This window comes from Malus sylvestris, chromosome 10, assembly GCF_916048215.2.
Source record: "Malus sylvestris chromosome 10, drMalSylv7.2, whole genome shotgun sequence".
Taxonomy (NCBI): Eukaryota; Viridiplantae; Streptophyta; class Magnoliopsida; order Rosales; family Rosaceae; genus Malus; species Malus sylvestris.
Window position 1 is genome coordinate 37912047 of NC_062269.1, and position 16932 is coordinate 37928978.

General features: G+C 39.1%; 3 protein-coding genes across 3 annotated transcripts; 1 reads left to right on the plus strand and 2 right to left on the minus strand.

Moving 5' to 3' along the window:
- Nucleotides 1-2344: 2344 nt before the first annotated feature.
- On the plus strand, nt 2345-4906 carry LOC126587432 (heat stress transcription factor A-4c-like). Its single transcript, XM_050252501.1, has 2 exons — nt 2345-3617; nt 3766-4906. The coding sequence occupies exons 1-2, from the start codon at nt 3402-3404 to the stop codon at nt 4819-4821; spliced, it is 1272 nt and encodes a 423-aa protein (XP_050108458.1). The 5' UTR covers nt 2345-3401; the 3' UTR covers nt 4822-4906.
- Nucleotides 4907-5515: 609 nt separating this feature from the next.
- On the minus strand, nt 5516-7108 carry LOC126587433 (transcription repressor OFP5-like). Its single transcript, XM_050252502.1, has one exon. The coding sequence runs from the start codon at nt 6841-6843 to the stop codon at nt 5653-5655; it is 1191 nt and encodes a 396-aa protein (XP_050108459.1). The 5' UTR covers nt 6844-7108; the 3' UTR covers nt 5516-5652.
- A 4732-nt stretch (nt 7109-11840) lies between these two features.
- On the minus strand, nt 11841-14465 carry LOC126586316 (U-box domain-containing protein 17-like). Its single transcript, XM_050251125.1, has one exon. The coding sequence runs from the start codon at nt 14224-14226 to the stop codon at nt 12073-12075; it is 2154 nt and encodes a 717-aa protein (XP_050107082.1). The 5' UTR covers nt 14227-14465; the 3' UTR covers nt 11841-12072.
- Nucleotides 14466-16932: the final 2467 nt, after the last annotated feature.

The following is a 16932-nucleotide window of genomic DNA, read 5'->3' on the forward strand; positions in this document are numbered from 1 at the left end:
TAGTGACTTCAAAATCCAATCAACTTTTCCCACTTTTTAATGATGAAGATTTGTAACAATTCGAAAAAGTCTAGATTTAATACAACGTGAAATGTACGAGTGAGATTCAAAAACTTACATTTAATACAGAGCAAAATATACTACTGAGATTAAAAAACCAAATCTTATACATTCATTACTTTCACGATTATATAAATGCACTTAAAATGTAGAGAAATGCTAAGGGGACTCTCTAGAAAGACCCTCTGCCATCTCATAATTTAATTTATTTTTTATGCCAACATTATAAAATACTGTGTAAAAAACATGCGACGTCAAATAGTTTATTTAGACCAACTCCAATAATGGGTTAAAACCTATAATTCCCCTCCCCCCCCCCCCCCCCCCAAAAAAAAATCCACTCCAACCCATGACCTAAAATTAACCTAAAACCTAAAACCCAAATGGAGGTCAAATACCAGCCCAAGTTTAGGCCACAAATTGGAGTGGACCCCAATTTCTGTGACTGAAACATGGGCTGTGAAGCCCAATTGCCCTCTGTCACTTGCTTCACGCACAACACGCAAGGCCTTCAACCTTTATTCAACCGAGGTGGACCCCACCCAAGTGGGTGTGTCCCCCCGGTTTGTCAAGTTTTGTATGTAACCATTGGCTTAGATCGAATATAATCAAATCTAACGATAAAAAAAAAAAAGATCTAACGGTCCAAATTAAAATCCAACGGCTAAAATAATTTAAAAAAATTATCTACCTCAAAATTCAATCAAAAACTCTATAAATACCTATGTATTTGTTCAAACATCCATACAAAACTCACTTTTCTCCTACAATTCTTCTAATTTTTCTTTCTACCATTTCTTCTCATTTCCAAAATTTTCAAGATGGCAAAAGAGCATGTGAGAGGTCGTAATTGGACTATTGACGAAGATATTGCTTTATGTTTGACATGGATTTCTATTAGCGAAGATGGTGCCGTCGACACGAATCAAAATAGAAAGGTTTTGTGGGATAAAATCGTTGATAAGTTCCATGAAAACTCCAACGCCGGTCGAATGGAAGCTGGTGGTGTTTATGATCAGTGGAAAATTATCAACAAAGTGTGCACTTTGTGGAAGGGAGCTTGGAGAAAGCCATGGTTGACATGCCTAGTGGAAGGGGCGCCTCAAAAATTGTGAGTTTCTTTGTTGATATTTTATTTGTCATGTACATAATAGTATTTTGCAACTAATTGTTTTTATGTATTTGTTGCATAGGGTGACAAAGCAATGACAATTTACAAGACAAGAACTACACACAAAAATCAAGCTTTTAAGTTGCATCATGCTTGGAACATCCTCAAGGATTGTCCAAGGTGGGGAACCGATGCGGACCAACAATGGGGAAGATTATTTCATAGTGAAGCCCCACCCCAAATGATGTCAATGAAGGTGTGAATTTTTCCGACAATGAAGGTGTCGAACAAATAACCCCAACTTCTTCTTTTGTAAGGCCTTTGGGTAGAGACAAGCAAAAGGAAGCAAAGAGAAAAGGGAAGTCCCAAGATCCGATACGTGCACAATTTGCTAGCGAAATAGTAAGAATGAATGAAAACCATATCTCTCGGCAAGAAGAATCGGCCCAAATGCGTTTGGCCATGAAGGAACAAGGGGATAGGGAGCAAGAAAGGTTCGAAATTAATTTGATGATGGAGGACCTCGACAAATACACTCTAGAGAGGAAGAAATACTTACGTGGTAAGCAAAATGATATTTTACGAAGGAATGCCATAAGGAGTATATTTCAAGATGACGATTTATCTCAAGACTATCATCCAAGTCCATCACCAAGTCAAGATGGTGGATATCATTATTAAGTTTATGAGTTTTCGATTGTATTAAGTTTATGTGGTTTCTTAACTGTCTTTTTTTGTTGTTAAGTTTATGTGGTTTATTAATTGTCATTTGTATTAAGTTTATGTGGTTTATCATGATTTTCATGTATTAATTTAGTGATTTTTCAAAATTTATCGGAATTTAAATATTTTAAGGTTACAATGTTCTTATAATTAATTTAGGATAGTTTACATAATATTTTTTTAAATTAGCCTTAATTCATTCTTTGATAATCTCGGGCTAAAATTTTAAGCCAAAAGAATTGAAGCAGAAAAACTATTTATGGATTAAATATTTTTAAATTTTAGATCACTATTGAAGGTGGTCTTATAATCCTATTTTTAAAGAGGTCAGTTAGCATTAATCTAAAATGTTTTGTCTCTTTGTCTTAAATTATTTTTCTAGTGAATAAAATAATGAAATCCTTGGGAAAAATAAAATTCTGTACGGGTTTCGAAAACAAGGATCCCCAAATATTCGGCCCATTCGAATCGTTTTTGGGGGCTTCGCAGTCGAATTTGCTCGCCCAAAGCCAATCACCCTCTCTCTCCTCTCTGCAACTTCCTACTACTGACCCCCTCTATTCTTATCAACTTCTCGTTGCTTTCGCTTCAAGCCTTCCGTTCCATTAATTTTTTTAGTTTTTCAAACCTCCCGACTTTTCAAAGAATGCGAATTGAAACTGTAGTTTCGTTTCCGGAAACTGTTCCAACGAGCTGCAAAACGACTCGTCAAAAATGCGATTTTGTTTCGAATTCTCCAACTAAATAAATCAGAGTTGAAAACTTATCTGAGAGATTTGATTTTGGTCAATTGCTGGATTCTTGTTTCCGTTTCTTCGGGGTTGACTGAACTGCGACTTCTGGTAATTAGCCAGAATTTTCAGTCGTCCCCATTTGGGGTATTTTTATTTGGTTGAATTTCGAGTCCCCAGTTGAAAATTCAATGCGATTTTCATTTGGGTTCATCTGATTCAATGTAAAGTTGAGGTCTTGGAAGGTTCTCTTTTGAAGGGTCTTCAGCTGGGTTTTGGGTCCCATTGATATTGGAAAGTTTCGTTATTGGGTTGAGATAATGTAAAATTTGAGGTTTTCGAATCGAGTTTTTGTGAGCTTGAAGGATTTTATTTTTCTTCTGGGATTTTAGAGTTTTGTGGGGGGTTTTCGGGTGCTCTTGATTCATTGGAAAGATTCGTTTTTGGGTTGAAAAATGTAAATTTGAGGATTTCGAATCGATTTTTGGGTCCTGCATATACCAAGTGAGCTTGAAGGATATGATTTTCAAGAATATTAGAGCTTTGAGAAATGAGGAGTGGTTGATCATTTAGCTAACCTTAATTCATTGGAAAGTTTCGTTTTTCGGGTTGAAAGCATGTAAACTCGAGGTTTTCGGATTGGAGTTTTGGTCCTGCATATACAAGGGAGCTTGAAGGATTTGAACTTTCTGGGATTTTAGAGTTTCCGTGATGGGGTTGTTGATTTAGTTCAGGGTTTTGATTTGGGTTGTGGGGAATTGAATCAATTGATTAGGATGGAGGAAGTTCAAGGTGGCACGAGTTCGCTGCCTCCTTTCCTTTCCAAGACATATGAGATGGTAGATGATGCTTCAACAGATTCAATTGTGTCATGGAGTGCCAGTAATAAGAGCTTCATTGTTTGGAATCCGCCGGAGTTCGCTAGAGATTTGCTGCCAAAGTTCTTCAAGCACAACAACTTCTCTAGCTTCATCAGGCAGCTCAATACCTACGTAAGTCAATCGAGTTTTTAACTCGATTCCGCTTCAGTTTCAGTTTCAGCTTGCTTTCTTTTGCTTCTGTTGTTTGACATTGGTGTATACGCATTTATGGTATGTTTGTAGTTTTAGTTGCTTAAAATGATTTGAATTATTACATTAGGGTTTTAGAAAAATTGATCCGGAGCAATGGGAATTCGCCAATGACGATTTTATTAGAGGTCAGCCACACATTATGAAGAAGATCCGTAGGCGAAAGCCGGTGCACAGCCACTCTTTGCAGAATCTTCAAGTCCCAGGGCAAGGGACTTCATTGTCCGAAGCTGAACGGCAGAGTATGAAGGATGAAATCGAGAGGCTTAAACATGAGAAAGAACGCCTTGGTGTGGAGGTACAGAGGCATGAGCAGGAGCGGCATGGATTGGAGTTGCAGATGCAGTTCTTGATGGACCGTTTGCAACACATGGAAAAGCAGCAGCAAAGCATGGCGGCTTTCGTGGCTAGGGTTTTGCAGAAACCGGGGATTGCCTCCAATCCTGTTCCGCAGTTAGAAGTCCGTGAGCGAAAGAGAAGGTTGCCAAGAATCAGTTGGTCCTTCGATGATGCTAACAGTGGATATAATCAGATGGTTACTTCACAAGCTGTAATTAGAGAAAATGGGGGTACGGAAAAGTTGGAGCAGTTGGAGTCTTTCCTAACATTTTGGGAAGATACCATTCATGATGTTGGTCACAATAACGTCCAGGTTGGTTCAAACCGAGAGGCGGATGAATCTACAAGTGGTAACGAAAGCACAGCTCTGTCTTCCATACAACTGAATGCTGACATTCGGTCAAAATCCCCTGGAATTGACATGAATGCTGAACCCCCCGCTTCTGTTGCTCCCAAGCCTGCTGCATCACAATCCTCGAAAGAACAAACAGCTGGAATTGCTGCTTCTGCACCCACCACCGCCTTGACACAACAAACGGCTAAAGAAAAACCAGCTGGAACCACTGCTTCTGCACCCACCGGGGTCAATGACATATTTTGGGAACAGTTCTTAACAGAGAATCCTGGTACATCGGGAGCACAGGAAGTTCTGATTGAAAGAAAGGATTCCGATGGTAAAACGAATGACAGCAAACCTGGTGATCATGGTATGTTGTGGTGGAATATGAGGAATGTAAATAACCTTACAGAACAGATGGGGCATCTTACTCCAGTAGAGAAAACCTGATATTACTAGTTCTTTTATTCCGGTATAAATTTAGGTATGAATACTTTGTTCTGGCTATATATAGATATTCTGTGTTTTGAGTTCATTTTCTTCTTCATTATCTTTATATTCTAATTACTATTCTTATACCTATAAACTTATACAACATCATTTAATTATTTTTATGTCTGAATTTTACGTGCTTTTAATCCCGCTCTCCTTGTGATGGCCATGTACGTTAATCAACAATTCACAGATTTTCATCCACGTTAACTTTTGTTATTAGACAATTTGCTGCGCTTCATATGGCTGTGCACACGAGTCTGTTAACCCAGTTGCTTTGAAGCTCAATGATCTTAATTCCGTTTCATTCCAACTGGGCATCTGGTGTTTGGTTGACTGGATAGTTCAACGAAGGGTCTTCAGCTCGAGTAATTGCTTATTTTTTATAGAATTTATATTCTTTGCTGAGGATATCTTCATGTGACACGACTAGTTGTGGGAAATACATAATTCTGAACTCATGTGAAATGATTGTTTACAGCCTTATTATGCATCTCCTGTTTTGACTAAGTTCCCTGTGGTTGTAGGTTCCTCGCGATAAGTAGCATTTTTACTTTTGATTTGAAGAACCGTATGAATTTTTGCGGGGTTTGAGGATTGAAACTGGGTTTTACCACCTTCATCTTCCCCACATTTGTGCATCTTACACACATTGTAATTCTACATTTGCATTGCTTAGTTAACTTTCACAAATTTTGAAGCAGTAAGAGCAATTAGAATTAGAAAAGTAGTAGTGTTATCTCTTTTACAATTTGGCTACAAGTTTTGCTATCATTAGCTAAAGAGAAATTAGTCGCTGCCATATTGTTCATTCTGTAGTTCAGTACCGAAACAGGTCCGGTTCATGTCAAACCATACCTGCCGGAATACCTTGATGATGAGATCATGGTATTCGTTGGAATTCAAGGTCAGGTAACAAGCCAAGAGCTCTTCCAGATCCTCCGGCTGTGTTATCTTTTTCTCCACAATCATCTCAACCATGGAGTCTCTGAAGTCCTTCTGTGGTTCGAATGAGCACTTCACCACTGCAAAGCTGTTCAACCCTGTTCTTACCTGCTGTACCGCTCTCTCCTTAGCCTCACTTTCAGTCTTCAGTTTGGCTTTCGTCATGTCTTCGAGAGCCTTCACTTTGCAGATTTCGACCCTTGAAGCTGTCCGCGGAGAACAGACTCTGACTTTGCAACTTCTCCTTGTCCTTCTCCTCTGCAATTCCCTGCTTATGTAGAGAGATTTCCGGTGTTTCTCGCCCTTCGACTTCACCTGTTCCAATTTCCTTTCTTTCAATCTCTGCCAATCTGAACTCTGTTTTTCTTCTGCAGTCTCCGGGTTCAAAGCCTCTTCCTCAATTGTTTCCAGACCGGAAGTTCTCGAATTCCGTGAAGATAAATCTTGATTCTTTACTGCTGCTAACATTTCCAGTACATCATTTCTCACAGAACCTGTTGATCTGTATTCTTTCTTAACTGCTTCTCGTTCGAATTCCTCCGTTCCGAAAACTCCTCCGTTCTTCATCCATTTCGAGTCTTTAGCAGTCCCAGGTTTATGCATGCCCATCAACTTCTGAGACCCTTCTCTTCCCTCCACTTTTCTACCACTCTTTTGAAACCCTCCACAAATGGATTTCCGAACATCAAACTCATCGTTCGAATCGTACCGCACCGACCTCAAAACCCCCCTGTCGTTCTTCCCTTCAGCACTATCTTCCCCAAAAGACAGCCTCCAAAACGCATCATCCTCGTCATCATCCACGCCATGAAACCTCCCACCACCATGACTACCACACCTTGGCAAATCCAAAGGCGGAGAATTCTGCTTCCCTTTCCGGTTTCCCTTCCTGGGTTTCGGTTCCGAATTCCCACTCTTGTGCTTGAACTTGGAAAGCCATGAACTTGGAAAGACATGAGAGATCAGAGAAGGCTTTGAAGAAGAAGAAGAAGAAGAAGTAGGTGGATTCTTTTGCTTTTTGGTACCCCACTTCATGATTAAATTCCACTGAAAATCTGAATTCCAAAAGGGAATTTGGACTGTTTGGAGTTGCAGAGAAGGAAGATTGATCAAGTTGTAGGGCTGTAGGAGCTTTAGAGGAAGGAGGGAGGGATGGTTAATAGGAACGTGGGTGGGTGTGGGTAATGGGTAGTGTATTTCCGGATTTGTTTTTCAAAAGAAAGGCCCGCCCTAAATCTTGTGACCACTCACCCACTTTTTCCCTTACTTTTGTGCCTCCTTATTGGGATAAAAAGGAGAAGCAATTATGTGTTGTCTCTGCCCATCACAGCATATTTGCATTAACCCCACCACAAATTGGAGAGATTTTTTCCTGTACCGGAAACACGACCAAGTGTCATAGATATTTTAAAAAAAAATCAATTACTTGTATTATAACATTTGATGTACCGAACGATGTTTCTTGTACATGGAAAATTTTCTCCACAAATTGGAGCAGCTTCACATTCATTAATGCATGAAAACTACATATTCTTGAATTTGATTTGCTATAGAACAATTCATTTATTACAACTTATTACAAAGTTAGATACTAACTCAATTGAAAGCAAGTTGATGAGCAATTATGCGGTTAGAAAGGAGAAAACTTGTGTAGATAGTCCGATCACGTGTACTACTGAATTTTTCTAGTCAAGCAAACATCAATTTTTCTCTTGTGATCAAAGATTATTTAGTGTATACAACGATATATAGCTCACTTTGATGACTAAGTGTAATTGTCTGGAAAAATTCTTAGATGCTTCTGATTCTAAATAACTATGCATTCATTTATATCATCACGTGACTAAAAACACATATAAGATTGTATACGAACGGTGAGATTGCATGCTTAATCAGGTTTTTCCCTTGTCATAGACATTTACTAGGCTTTTTTAATACAACATTATTAGGGGATGGGAAATTGAAATATTCTACCGAACGGGCACATGTGACATAATTAGTTATCAAACTCGTCATACACGTTGTCCATTTATTTATTTTTATGTGGTTTGGGTTTTGTTTGGGGCACATAAATCTGTGTGTCCTTTTTGGTCATACAGATTGCTTAAGGGAAGGGATCCCTATTTTTTGAAAAAATGGGGATTAGGTGTGGGGCCCACTCCACATCGAATTTCAATAATTCGAACCGTCTATTTTGTTAGTCTCGATTCATAGATCATCCTTGCAAAATATTAGCTAAATCGGAAATGTTTAAGACATATAATTGGGTTCAAAGAAATGAACGAATACTTTGTTATATAAGAAAAAATGAAATTTGATCTTGATAATTAAATAGGCAAACGGTTTCGGATTGAATTGAATTTTTGCAAGGATGATCTATGAATTGAGACTAACAAAATAGACGGTTCGGATCGTTGAAATTCGATGTGTAGTGGGCCCCACACCTAATCCCTATTTTTTTCAAAAAATAAGGATCCCTTCCCTTAAGCAATCTGTTTGGTCATATACACTATTCCTACCTTTTGCTTTGTTGCTTTGCCTTTGGTCCTGAATTTTGTATCTTTTATTCAGTTTGGTCAAAAAGATTAGTACAGTGGGCCACTGGGCAGACTAGTTGAATGCAAAAAGGGCTCTGAATTGGTCGAATTGGGCTGGACTGATCTGAAATTTGGGAGGGAACCAAACATGAGAATTGCTAACCCACATCAGGATTGGGCTCCTAAACTTGGTCTTGCTCAAGTTAGAATGCATATGAATAATCTTGTGGCGATCAAGCTTAACAAGCGGATAACATAAATTCGTTGACGTATAGTACATGTGGCTTTTGGCGACACAAATGAGCCAATCTTCTCTGATATCATGAAGAAAATTGAGGTTCTACCATAAAACCAATTAGCAATATGAAGAGTAGTTCAACCTCTTATAAACCTTTGCATAGTTAGGTCCTCTCCAATGTAGGACTTTTGTCCTCGCATTCTCACATAACTAGCTTGTGATGGGACATCTGTTCCTATAACTCTCATAACAGATATCTATCCCTTGATTACATGTAAGTTTTTATCTTAGTAGGACAATGTCAACGAATTTTTTGATACACAAGATCTCGTTTTTTAAGTTGCTTGTATTAAATTCAACGAGAATACTGTTCTCGTCTAGAACTGTTGTTTCCCTACCGTAAAACTCCCGGCCAGGAAAATTTCTCAACCGATTCAAAGTCACTAAGTCATGCCTGCAATTTAAAATTGAATTTCGACCCTTTTGGTTGCATTTCTTAGCATATTCAAAGTCAATAACAATGCTCCTGTTGAGTATTGATATGGTCAAAGACTCTCAAGGCATTATAACCCCTTCTTTCTTTCGTACGGCGGTTATTCAGTCACGTAATGTTACAATTTGTTTATGTATTTTATTAATTACATTGTTCCTAAAACATAAATTCGTCGATCACCCATATTATAACAATTGAATTAATAACACAACGTGTTAATATTCTGTTTGTCTTGTTCAACACTGAGAAATCAACATTCACGTTTCAACCATGTTATATTGTATATAATATGCCGGCTACACAGAAAGACATTAATTCTATCTTATAATAACCTAATTATATATATAAATACACTAATCCAAATACAAGGTTAAAAACTTGTGACTCGACCGAGACTAAAAACTACAATTCTTTCTCCAAAACCCAAGACTTCCTGCCTTGGAGGCAATGTATCAATTAAATTGTACTAAGAATTCAAGACTTTTCTTGCCGTCCAGGCAGTCCAAATCATGAACAAATGGAACAAAACCAGTGGGGTTGCTTTGTTTTGAAGGTGAAGAAGAGAACCACTCCTCCACTGTGCACATTGTCATCCACGTGGGCATTGCCAAATGGATGGAGAAGAAAAACACAAAGTGATATTCCTATGCTATTACCAAATAGAAAATAGTCTACTACATTTTCCCTTATAGACAAATCATAGTTTAACATATGCATAAACATTACTTTAATCTAAATTTACAAGAGGAGAAATCGAACTTGAATATAACGGAGCGAGTACTACCCTGATCAACTAACCTAACCCACATCTATAATGTATATGAATTTCTTTTAAGGTTTTAACCCTTTTTTTATTTATATGTATCATACTGTAATTGGGTTTTAACCAATGAGTTGGGATCTTTGGATCTAGAGGTGGCAAAACAACTCATTGAATTGTTATTAAAACTCATTTAGTTTGATTTTGCCTTACATCATCACCACTACTAATCTCACCTCTATATTATAGTGATATCAAATTAAACTGATTTTAACGAGTACCCATTAATAATCTAAAGAGTTAATTTGCCACTTCTATTTAGATTTTTAATTGGGACCCAATAAAGTTCAAGTTGAGCAACTCCTTTAAAACCTAGCCCGTCATTTTTGTTTTTTATTATCATCTTGTCTATTAGCGGTGATTTTTTTTTTCATTTGTTTAAAACAAGTCAAGAAAGAGGACCAAGAAAATGGGGTATAAGCTGGAAGCAATATGGATGTTGTGCTATTTATCATTAGAAACTATCATTACTAATGCAACTGCTTTGATTTGGCCTCGGCCAGAAAAACTTCGGTAGGATGTCTTATTACGTCACTTGTAAGTACTTTTCACAAAAAATATGAGATTTGCTATATTTTGAATCTTATTCGATTTTACTCAATATAAAAATTGACCTAATCAGACAACCTTGTTAAAGTACGGTCTCCTCTAACCACAAAATAAATGGAGCCTTTTGGTGCATCAACTTTGATTACTTTCCCTTCCTTTCAATCCGACAGTAACAAACAAGTAGGTGGGATTGCCTTAGTGAAAGGCATGCTTCCTCCTCCACTACACACAGTTGCCATACAAAAGCTCTCGATTACAGACAAGATTCTGCTTCCAAGTGGAATTTTCCAACAGACTTTAGTGGTTGCCTAACGCCCATCCAAACTTTATCTCACCCAAGGTGCTCGAAACAACTCAACGAAAACGATAAGATTATAGCGATTTTGGCTTTCTTGGTTCAGCTTCCGACACTCGAATCCAATTGCTATCAGGAAGGATTAAAGAGTGTACCAGAATAGTGATGTGACGCTTGACTGTGTGACTAATGCTTGGCTGATAAGAATCCATGGCATAGATGAAACCTTACCAAACTTGGCATTTGGTCAATCAAACAATTGAATGAAGAGATTATGTCCACTCTTACATCACGGACGAATAACCACTACTTCTAGTCTCCAGATATTTCCCCAATGAGGAAATATCTTCGTCCCTTTCCTCTACACTCTTCCATGCAATTCTTCAGACCTTTCAACAACTAAGCTGCCTACCGCGTGTAAATACGAGAGTAGAATTCTCTCTCGTCCAAATTCTCCTCCTCTTTGGTCTACTCTTATTTAAATGGTCACGATTAAGCCACGTTAACATTTTGTGTTGACTTTATAGAGAGATAGAGGAGAGTAAGAAAGGAGGAGAGGGCAGGGGAAATAATTTGAACGGGAAAAAATCCTACTCGGTAGATATGGATCTTAAAGTAACAGAAACATCAAATGACTTTCACTTTCTGAATATTCAAATGCATGCGACTTGAAAGGCTTCTATTATCCCTTTGCGCTTTTAAGTTTTTGCACCAACCGTAATCAGAAGCATTTTTTATTGTCGGTAAGCGCTTTTAACTATTCTTAAAGGTCTTGAACAGGCCCTCCGCATTTGTACGTGAATTTATCATTTTTTATTCGTTGTATGTAATAGTGGCAGTATCAGTCTCTGCATTCTCAGTCTAGATCAAACTTCAAATTTGAGTACATAAAGATTAGGCAGAAACTTCAAATGTGACCCCTAGCATCAAATTCAGAAGCATTCCTATGGCATTACAACGTACGTCCCTATTCAAAAGACAAAACAGTACTTAGAGCTAACGGGAGACTTAGCCCAAAATAGAGCGCAGTGTATTCGTTCAGACCGTCCAAACAACACCTCAAACTGCAGTTTATCAATGTATTTGTAATGGTCTTGCAATTTTTCTGAACACGTTCTGTTTTCGTTTGCCAAATCATTCGACATTACAATGTATACTAATTTACACTAGAAGCTCGACAACACAAAGTATTCACTAAAATCACAGTAAATACGATACTTTTGTAACTTCTTTATGACCTCCAATTTCAATGAAAGAATGTGTAAATATTTCCAACAAAAATGGGAACACATATAAGCAAGGACGACTATAAATCTAGGGTTGATGTTACCACTACAAAACAGGCACGGAAATGGACAGCGGCACGGAGACCTCACCTACGAAACTCGAATCCCTATTCGCAGCTGAGTTACCTGCAAGTGCATATCCCACGCCGAGACCACCAAAATGCATTGCTGCAGCATTCTCACACCTTTGGAACACCCTAGCAAGAGAAGCTGCCTTTCTTCTTGCCCGCTTTGTACCAGTAAAAAGCAACGTCTGAAGTAACCCTGCCAAAGCTGGTGCCTTAACTACCATCTCAGTTGCAGCAGTTCCACCGCTTCGGCACAGCTCGAGCAAAGCTGCAACTGCATTTTCTTTACCCCTTGGAGTCCCGCCACGCATCATCCCTATCAAACCTGCCACTGCCAGGTCCTCATTCGCCACCGCTTTTGCCCCAATAGGCTGCCTGACAACCAATGCCAATGCACCAGCTGCTTCCTCAGCAACCACTTCGTTTCCTAATGCACTGACAAGCGCTGTAACAGCCCCAGCCTCTATCATTCTCGTGCAATTTTCGGTGTGAGTAGACAGGTTATACAAAGCTGTTACGGCATCCTTCTTTCCTCTTGGGGTACCCTCTCTCAACAATCCTGCCAAAGCTTCGATTCCCCCTTCCTCGTCCGCTATTCTCTTCTTATAGTCATGAACTGCAGATAGACTAAACAAAGTTGCTGCAGCATTCTCCCTCGCCTCAGTCGTGTGCCCAAACCTCAGAACATTAACAATGGACCCCAAACACCCTTCTTCGTCCATAATTCGGCTTTTGTTTTTATCATATATTGATAAGTTGAGCATTGCAGTCACAGAATTCTCTTGGGCCACAGAGTTTGGAGACGAGAGTAACTTACAAAGATGGGGAATTGCCCCAGCTTCCGCAATAAAAGCGCGGTTTTCTCTTCCTGTTTTTGCCAGCAATCGAATTTCACGAGCAGCTATAGTTTGTGCGCATGGTGATCCATCCTCCAGCCGTTGGATGAGAAGCCCCGCGGTCGCTTTGTTGGCTGCAACAGCAGCCTTAGAGGGAGAAGCAGCTGCAAAACTGTCTGCTGATGCATATGCAGACTCTGGAGGGTCGTAAGGAATTCCATAAGCGGTGCACCACTGCATGATCAAATTCCTCAAAGCCCGATTCGGAACCAGGCGAGTGCTGGGCAGCATTTGCCCTGTTTTCGGACAAGTACAATTCCCTTCTTCCAGCCACCTCGAAATTGAACTCCGATCATATGTCTGTCCTGTCGCAATGATCACTGGCTCTCTCATCAAATCCAATGATATGGGGCAGCAAAAGTCCTTCGGAATCGTTATAAAAGTCTCCGCAATCTCCTGAGCAATCAACCCTTTTCGGGGCTTCCTCTGATTGTTCCCAATCCCCAATTCAACCTCGTCTTCTTCGAAACCGAAAAGCAAAAACCTGCAATACCGAGTGAATGCCACAAACCCATTAAGCACCGAAACGGTGGGCTCAACGTCACCTTCGTGGTTCACAATCTGCTCCTCCAAGAACTCGATTTCGTGCCGGCAACTCTTGGCGTCTCGAATCCCCAATCTTTCAACGAAAAACAACCACAAATCGGCCGAGTCAGGAACCCGGCCCTTCTCGAATTCGTCAAGGAACGAAAAGAACTGAACCCTTAATTCTTCATCTCCTTCTTCGATGAACAGCATCGCCCTCCTGGCCTGTCGCTGCAGGAGCTCAATCTGTTCCCTCACGTCCTCCCCCAATTCGACGTCATCCATCGGAAACACGTCCAAAAGGGTCGAAATTTCCTGATTCAAATCGTGAAAATGGCCGGAAATTGGATGGTTCTGAAGCAAAAGCCACAACTTGCTTGACCGGGCGCAGTAATCGAGGAGTATTTTGGATCTGTATAGCAGCAAGTAGAGCTCTTTCAGGCAGATGACCGCCGTCCACGGCATAGCAGCCCCGAAGTCCCTCAGATACTCCAAGAGCACGAGAAAGATTTCGACTTTCCGCACCAGCGACCTCGAATTCCGCCGCTGGAAGGAGAAAGACTTGTCTGAGAAGGAGGAAACTATCTCGGCGGTGACCGAGACAAGGGTCTGTACAAGGGCCACGTCAGAGAGGTCAACCGGAGCTAAAAACGCCTCCAGAGAAGGTGACCTCCGCCGGCGCATCGATGAGAATATCGCCGCCGAAGCCATGAAGATTTTGAAGAAACAAGCAACTGGGCAGAGTCAAATATCCTCGAAGAATCCAAAGCCTCTGGCTTTGATTGGCGGTTTTGTACAATCTTCGAAGGGAATGAAATGGGATTGTTTGGGAAATTGTATAAATGGTGGGGGACGATTCCGCGTTGCAAAAGCGGACCCGGGCGACTCGGATGACTCAGTGGATTTCCGAAAAGTAGGAGGAGGACTTTGGTGTTTGTCTTCTCCTCTCTTTATATTTTGTTCCACCAATTTCTAGGAAAGGAGGGGCTTTGACTGAGAGGAGAGAGAATGAGAGGAGAGAGAGGATTCAATTGAATTTAAAATATGAGTTAATATTTTGGAGAGACTCCTGTGCAGCGTTCGATGCTGTAGCAGCAGGCAGTAATAATATTATAAAGTTTAACGAAAAATTTTCGATATAATTTATTTTAATAAAAATTAATTCTAATATTATTTATCTTGTTTTTATAATTAAAATTCAAAATTTTTAAATAATTTTCTTCAGATTTCTTAATAATATAGATGCCCAAAGTCCACATTTCCTCTTTGTTTTTGTTGTTGTCGGCATTGCTGCTGGTTTCCGTGACCAAAAAGGACACGTATTTCTTCCGGTTTACTTACTTCTTTGGACTTTGGATTCTTATGAAGTCATCCACCGTAACAGGGACTCCAAGGTGGGAGAGGAATCTCCATGTTACACGTATATTCTTATGGTTGTGTTTCGTGTCAATAATATTACTCTCGATCTTTTAGAATTTTACGGTTTAGTAAAATTATAATTCTTTATCGTTCGATCAATCTAATAACCGAGAAAAAAGTAAAATAATAAGGTTGAATTAAACCGTTATTTTCTTTCCGCGTTGTATTGAGATTGAAAGGGAGTTAGTCCACAAGTTTCTTAGACCATAGGATTCAAGAAAACATGATTGCCAATGACTTAATGGTATGAATATCATATGAAAAGAAACTATGTATTGTATTAGTGACACAAGAAGTCACAGTAATAATGCATCGTATCATGAAAATCATTTTTTTTAAATGTAAAACATCAAAGCGGTTCTTCGGTGTTTTTCAAAACTAATCAATGTTAAATAGAAAATTTAAGATTAATGTTGTCGTATTATTGATTTAGATCTTATCCTGAGGTGTAGGTGAGTCATTGTGCATTGTCCCATTATTTATGTGAAGAACATAATTTCTCATTGAATTTGGCTGCCATTTTTGGATTCCTTTCCTTCAATTGAAGCCCACAGTTTTTGCGATCACCCTAAATTTCCCTATCACATAACGTCATCACCCACCTCTTATATCAATTTTATGTGGAGGTTGTTATGAATGTTATCTGCGTATATTTGGAATGGCAGCACGTATACAGTCTAGAATATGGTAGTTGTCTTATAAAAGAAAATACGAATTGATAAATACAAAAAAAGCATACGTTGTTAAATTTCGCATACGTAAGAGGATCATACGGAAGTAAATTCTCTTTACGTTCAGATCTCTCTTTATTCAAGTGGTACTTTGTCTCTACGTGTTTTTCTAAGATTTCTTTTTCAGTTATGACCTATAAAGTCGGGATTCCAAAATTCAAAAACCGAACCCTAAGTTGTAAGTTCTAAATGGTCGTATCTTGACGCAGTTGAACATCTCATTTGAATGACAAAACATCATTGATTTTTCGACGTGAAATGTTGGTCGCATATATTCTCATAATTTTTTTTTCTTTCTCATTTGTCCTACCTTGATTAATGGTGTACACTCTACAAGTGTAGGTACATGTGAGTTGATTCTTTGGTGGCCAAAAAGCACATACTATGGAGGAGGACCAAAGAGACAACAGAATCTACTTCCAATCTAACGGATGGTCATTTTCAATGTGTTCATAAACACCATATGCATTCATAAGCGGAGGACACTCGAAAATAAAAATTCTCAGCTTATATTATAACATTTGACATATTGAACCGTGTTCCTGACACTCCAAAATTTGAATGGAGTAGTATGTTGGGTATGAGGAGTAAACTGTAATTGCAAGAGTATTGCATGATTGCTTTGCTCAAAGTAAAGGTAGGTGTAAAATAAGCAAGCATCGGCATCGGACTTGATTCAAGGGTTGACTACTTAAAGCTGTGGGGGCCACGCATCTTTCAGGCGCGTTGAACTTTGGGGATTATTATTTGGATAATATTAATACTTATATTATTAGTTGGGCATCAAGGAGCCTGCGTTTTATGTCCACGCTGGCAAATTTGACTAAAACGTCCGGACTTGGATTGTCTGCCCTCTTAGTTATGATGTCCTTCCATGCCCTTCTATTTTGTGCGGTCACGGTTAAGCCACGTCAATATTTTATATTAATTTTTTAATAAGATAATAAGACAAAAAATAATAAAAATATAAAATATTGACGTAGCTTAACCGTGACCGCACAAAATAGGAGGGCATGGAAGGGCACCACAACTAGGAGGGCAGACAATCCAAGTCCAAAACGTCCAACACACAAGTTGACGAAACAGAAGCCACGAACAGACTCACCCTACAAAAGTGAAAGTACAACCACGAGCACGTAGTCTAATAGTAAATGACGGATTACGAGATTTTTTTAAAATAAAAAATTAGAGATTTCGGGTTCGAAACCCATTGTTGACGTGGAGCTTTGGATTTTGATTTCTCATTATTAAACTATAATTTTGTGGC

Excerpts from the sequence above, each read along its gene's own strand:
- LOC126587433 (XM_050252502.1), bottom strand. The coding sequence starts at position 6,843 with ATGAAGTGGGGTACCAAAAAGCAAAAGAATCCACCTACTTCTTCTTCT.
- LOC126586316 (XM_050251125.1), bottom strand. The coding sequence starts at position 14,226 with ATGGCTTCGGCGGCGATATTCTCATCGATGCGCCGGCGGAGGTCACCT.
- LOC126587432 (XM_050252501.1), top strand. The coding sequence starts at position 3,402 with ATGGAGGAAGTTCAAGGTGGCACGAGTTCGCTGCCTCCTTTCCTTTCC. Across the intron at positions 3,618-3,765 it reads TCAGGCAGCTCAATACCTAC|GGTTTTAGAAAAATTGATCC; the intron begins GTAAGTCAATCG and ends TTATTACATTAG.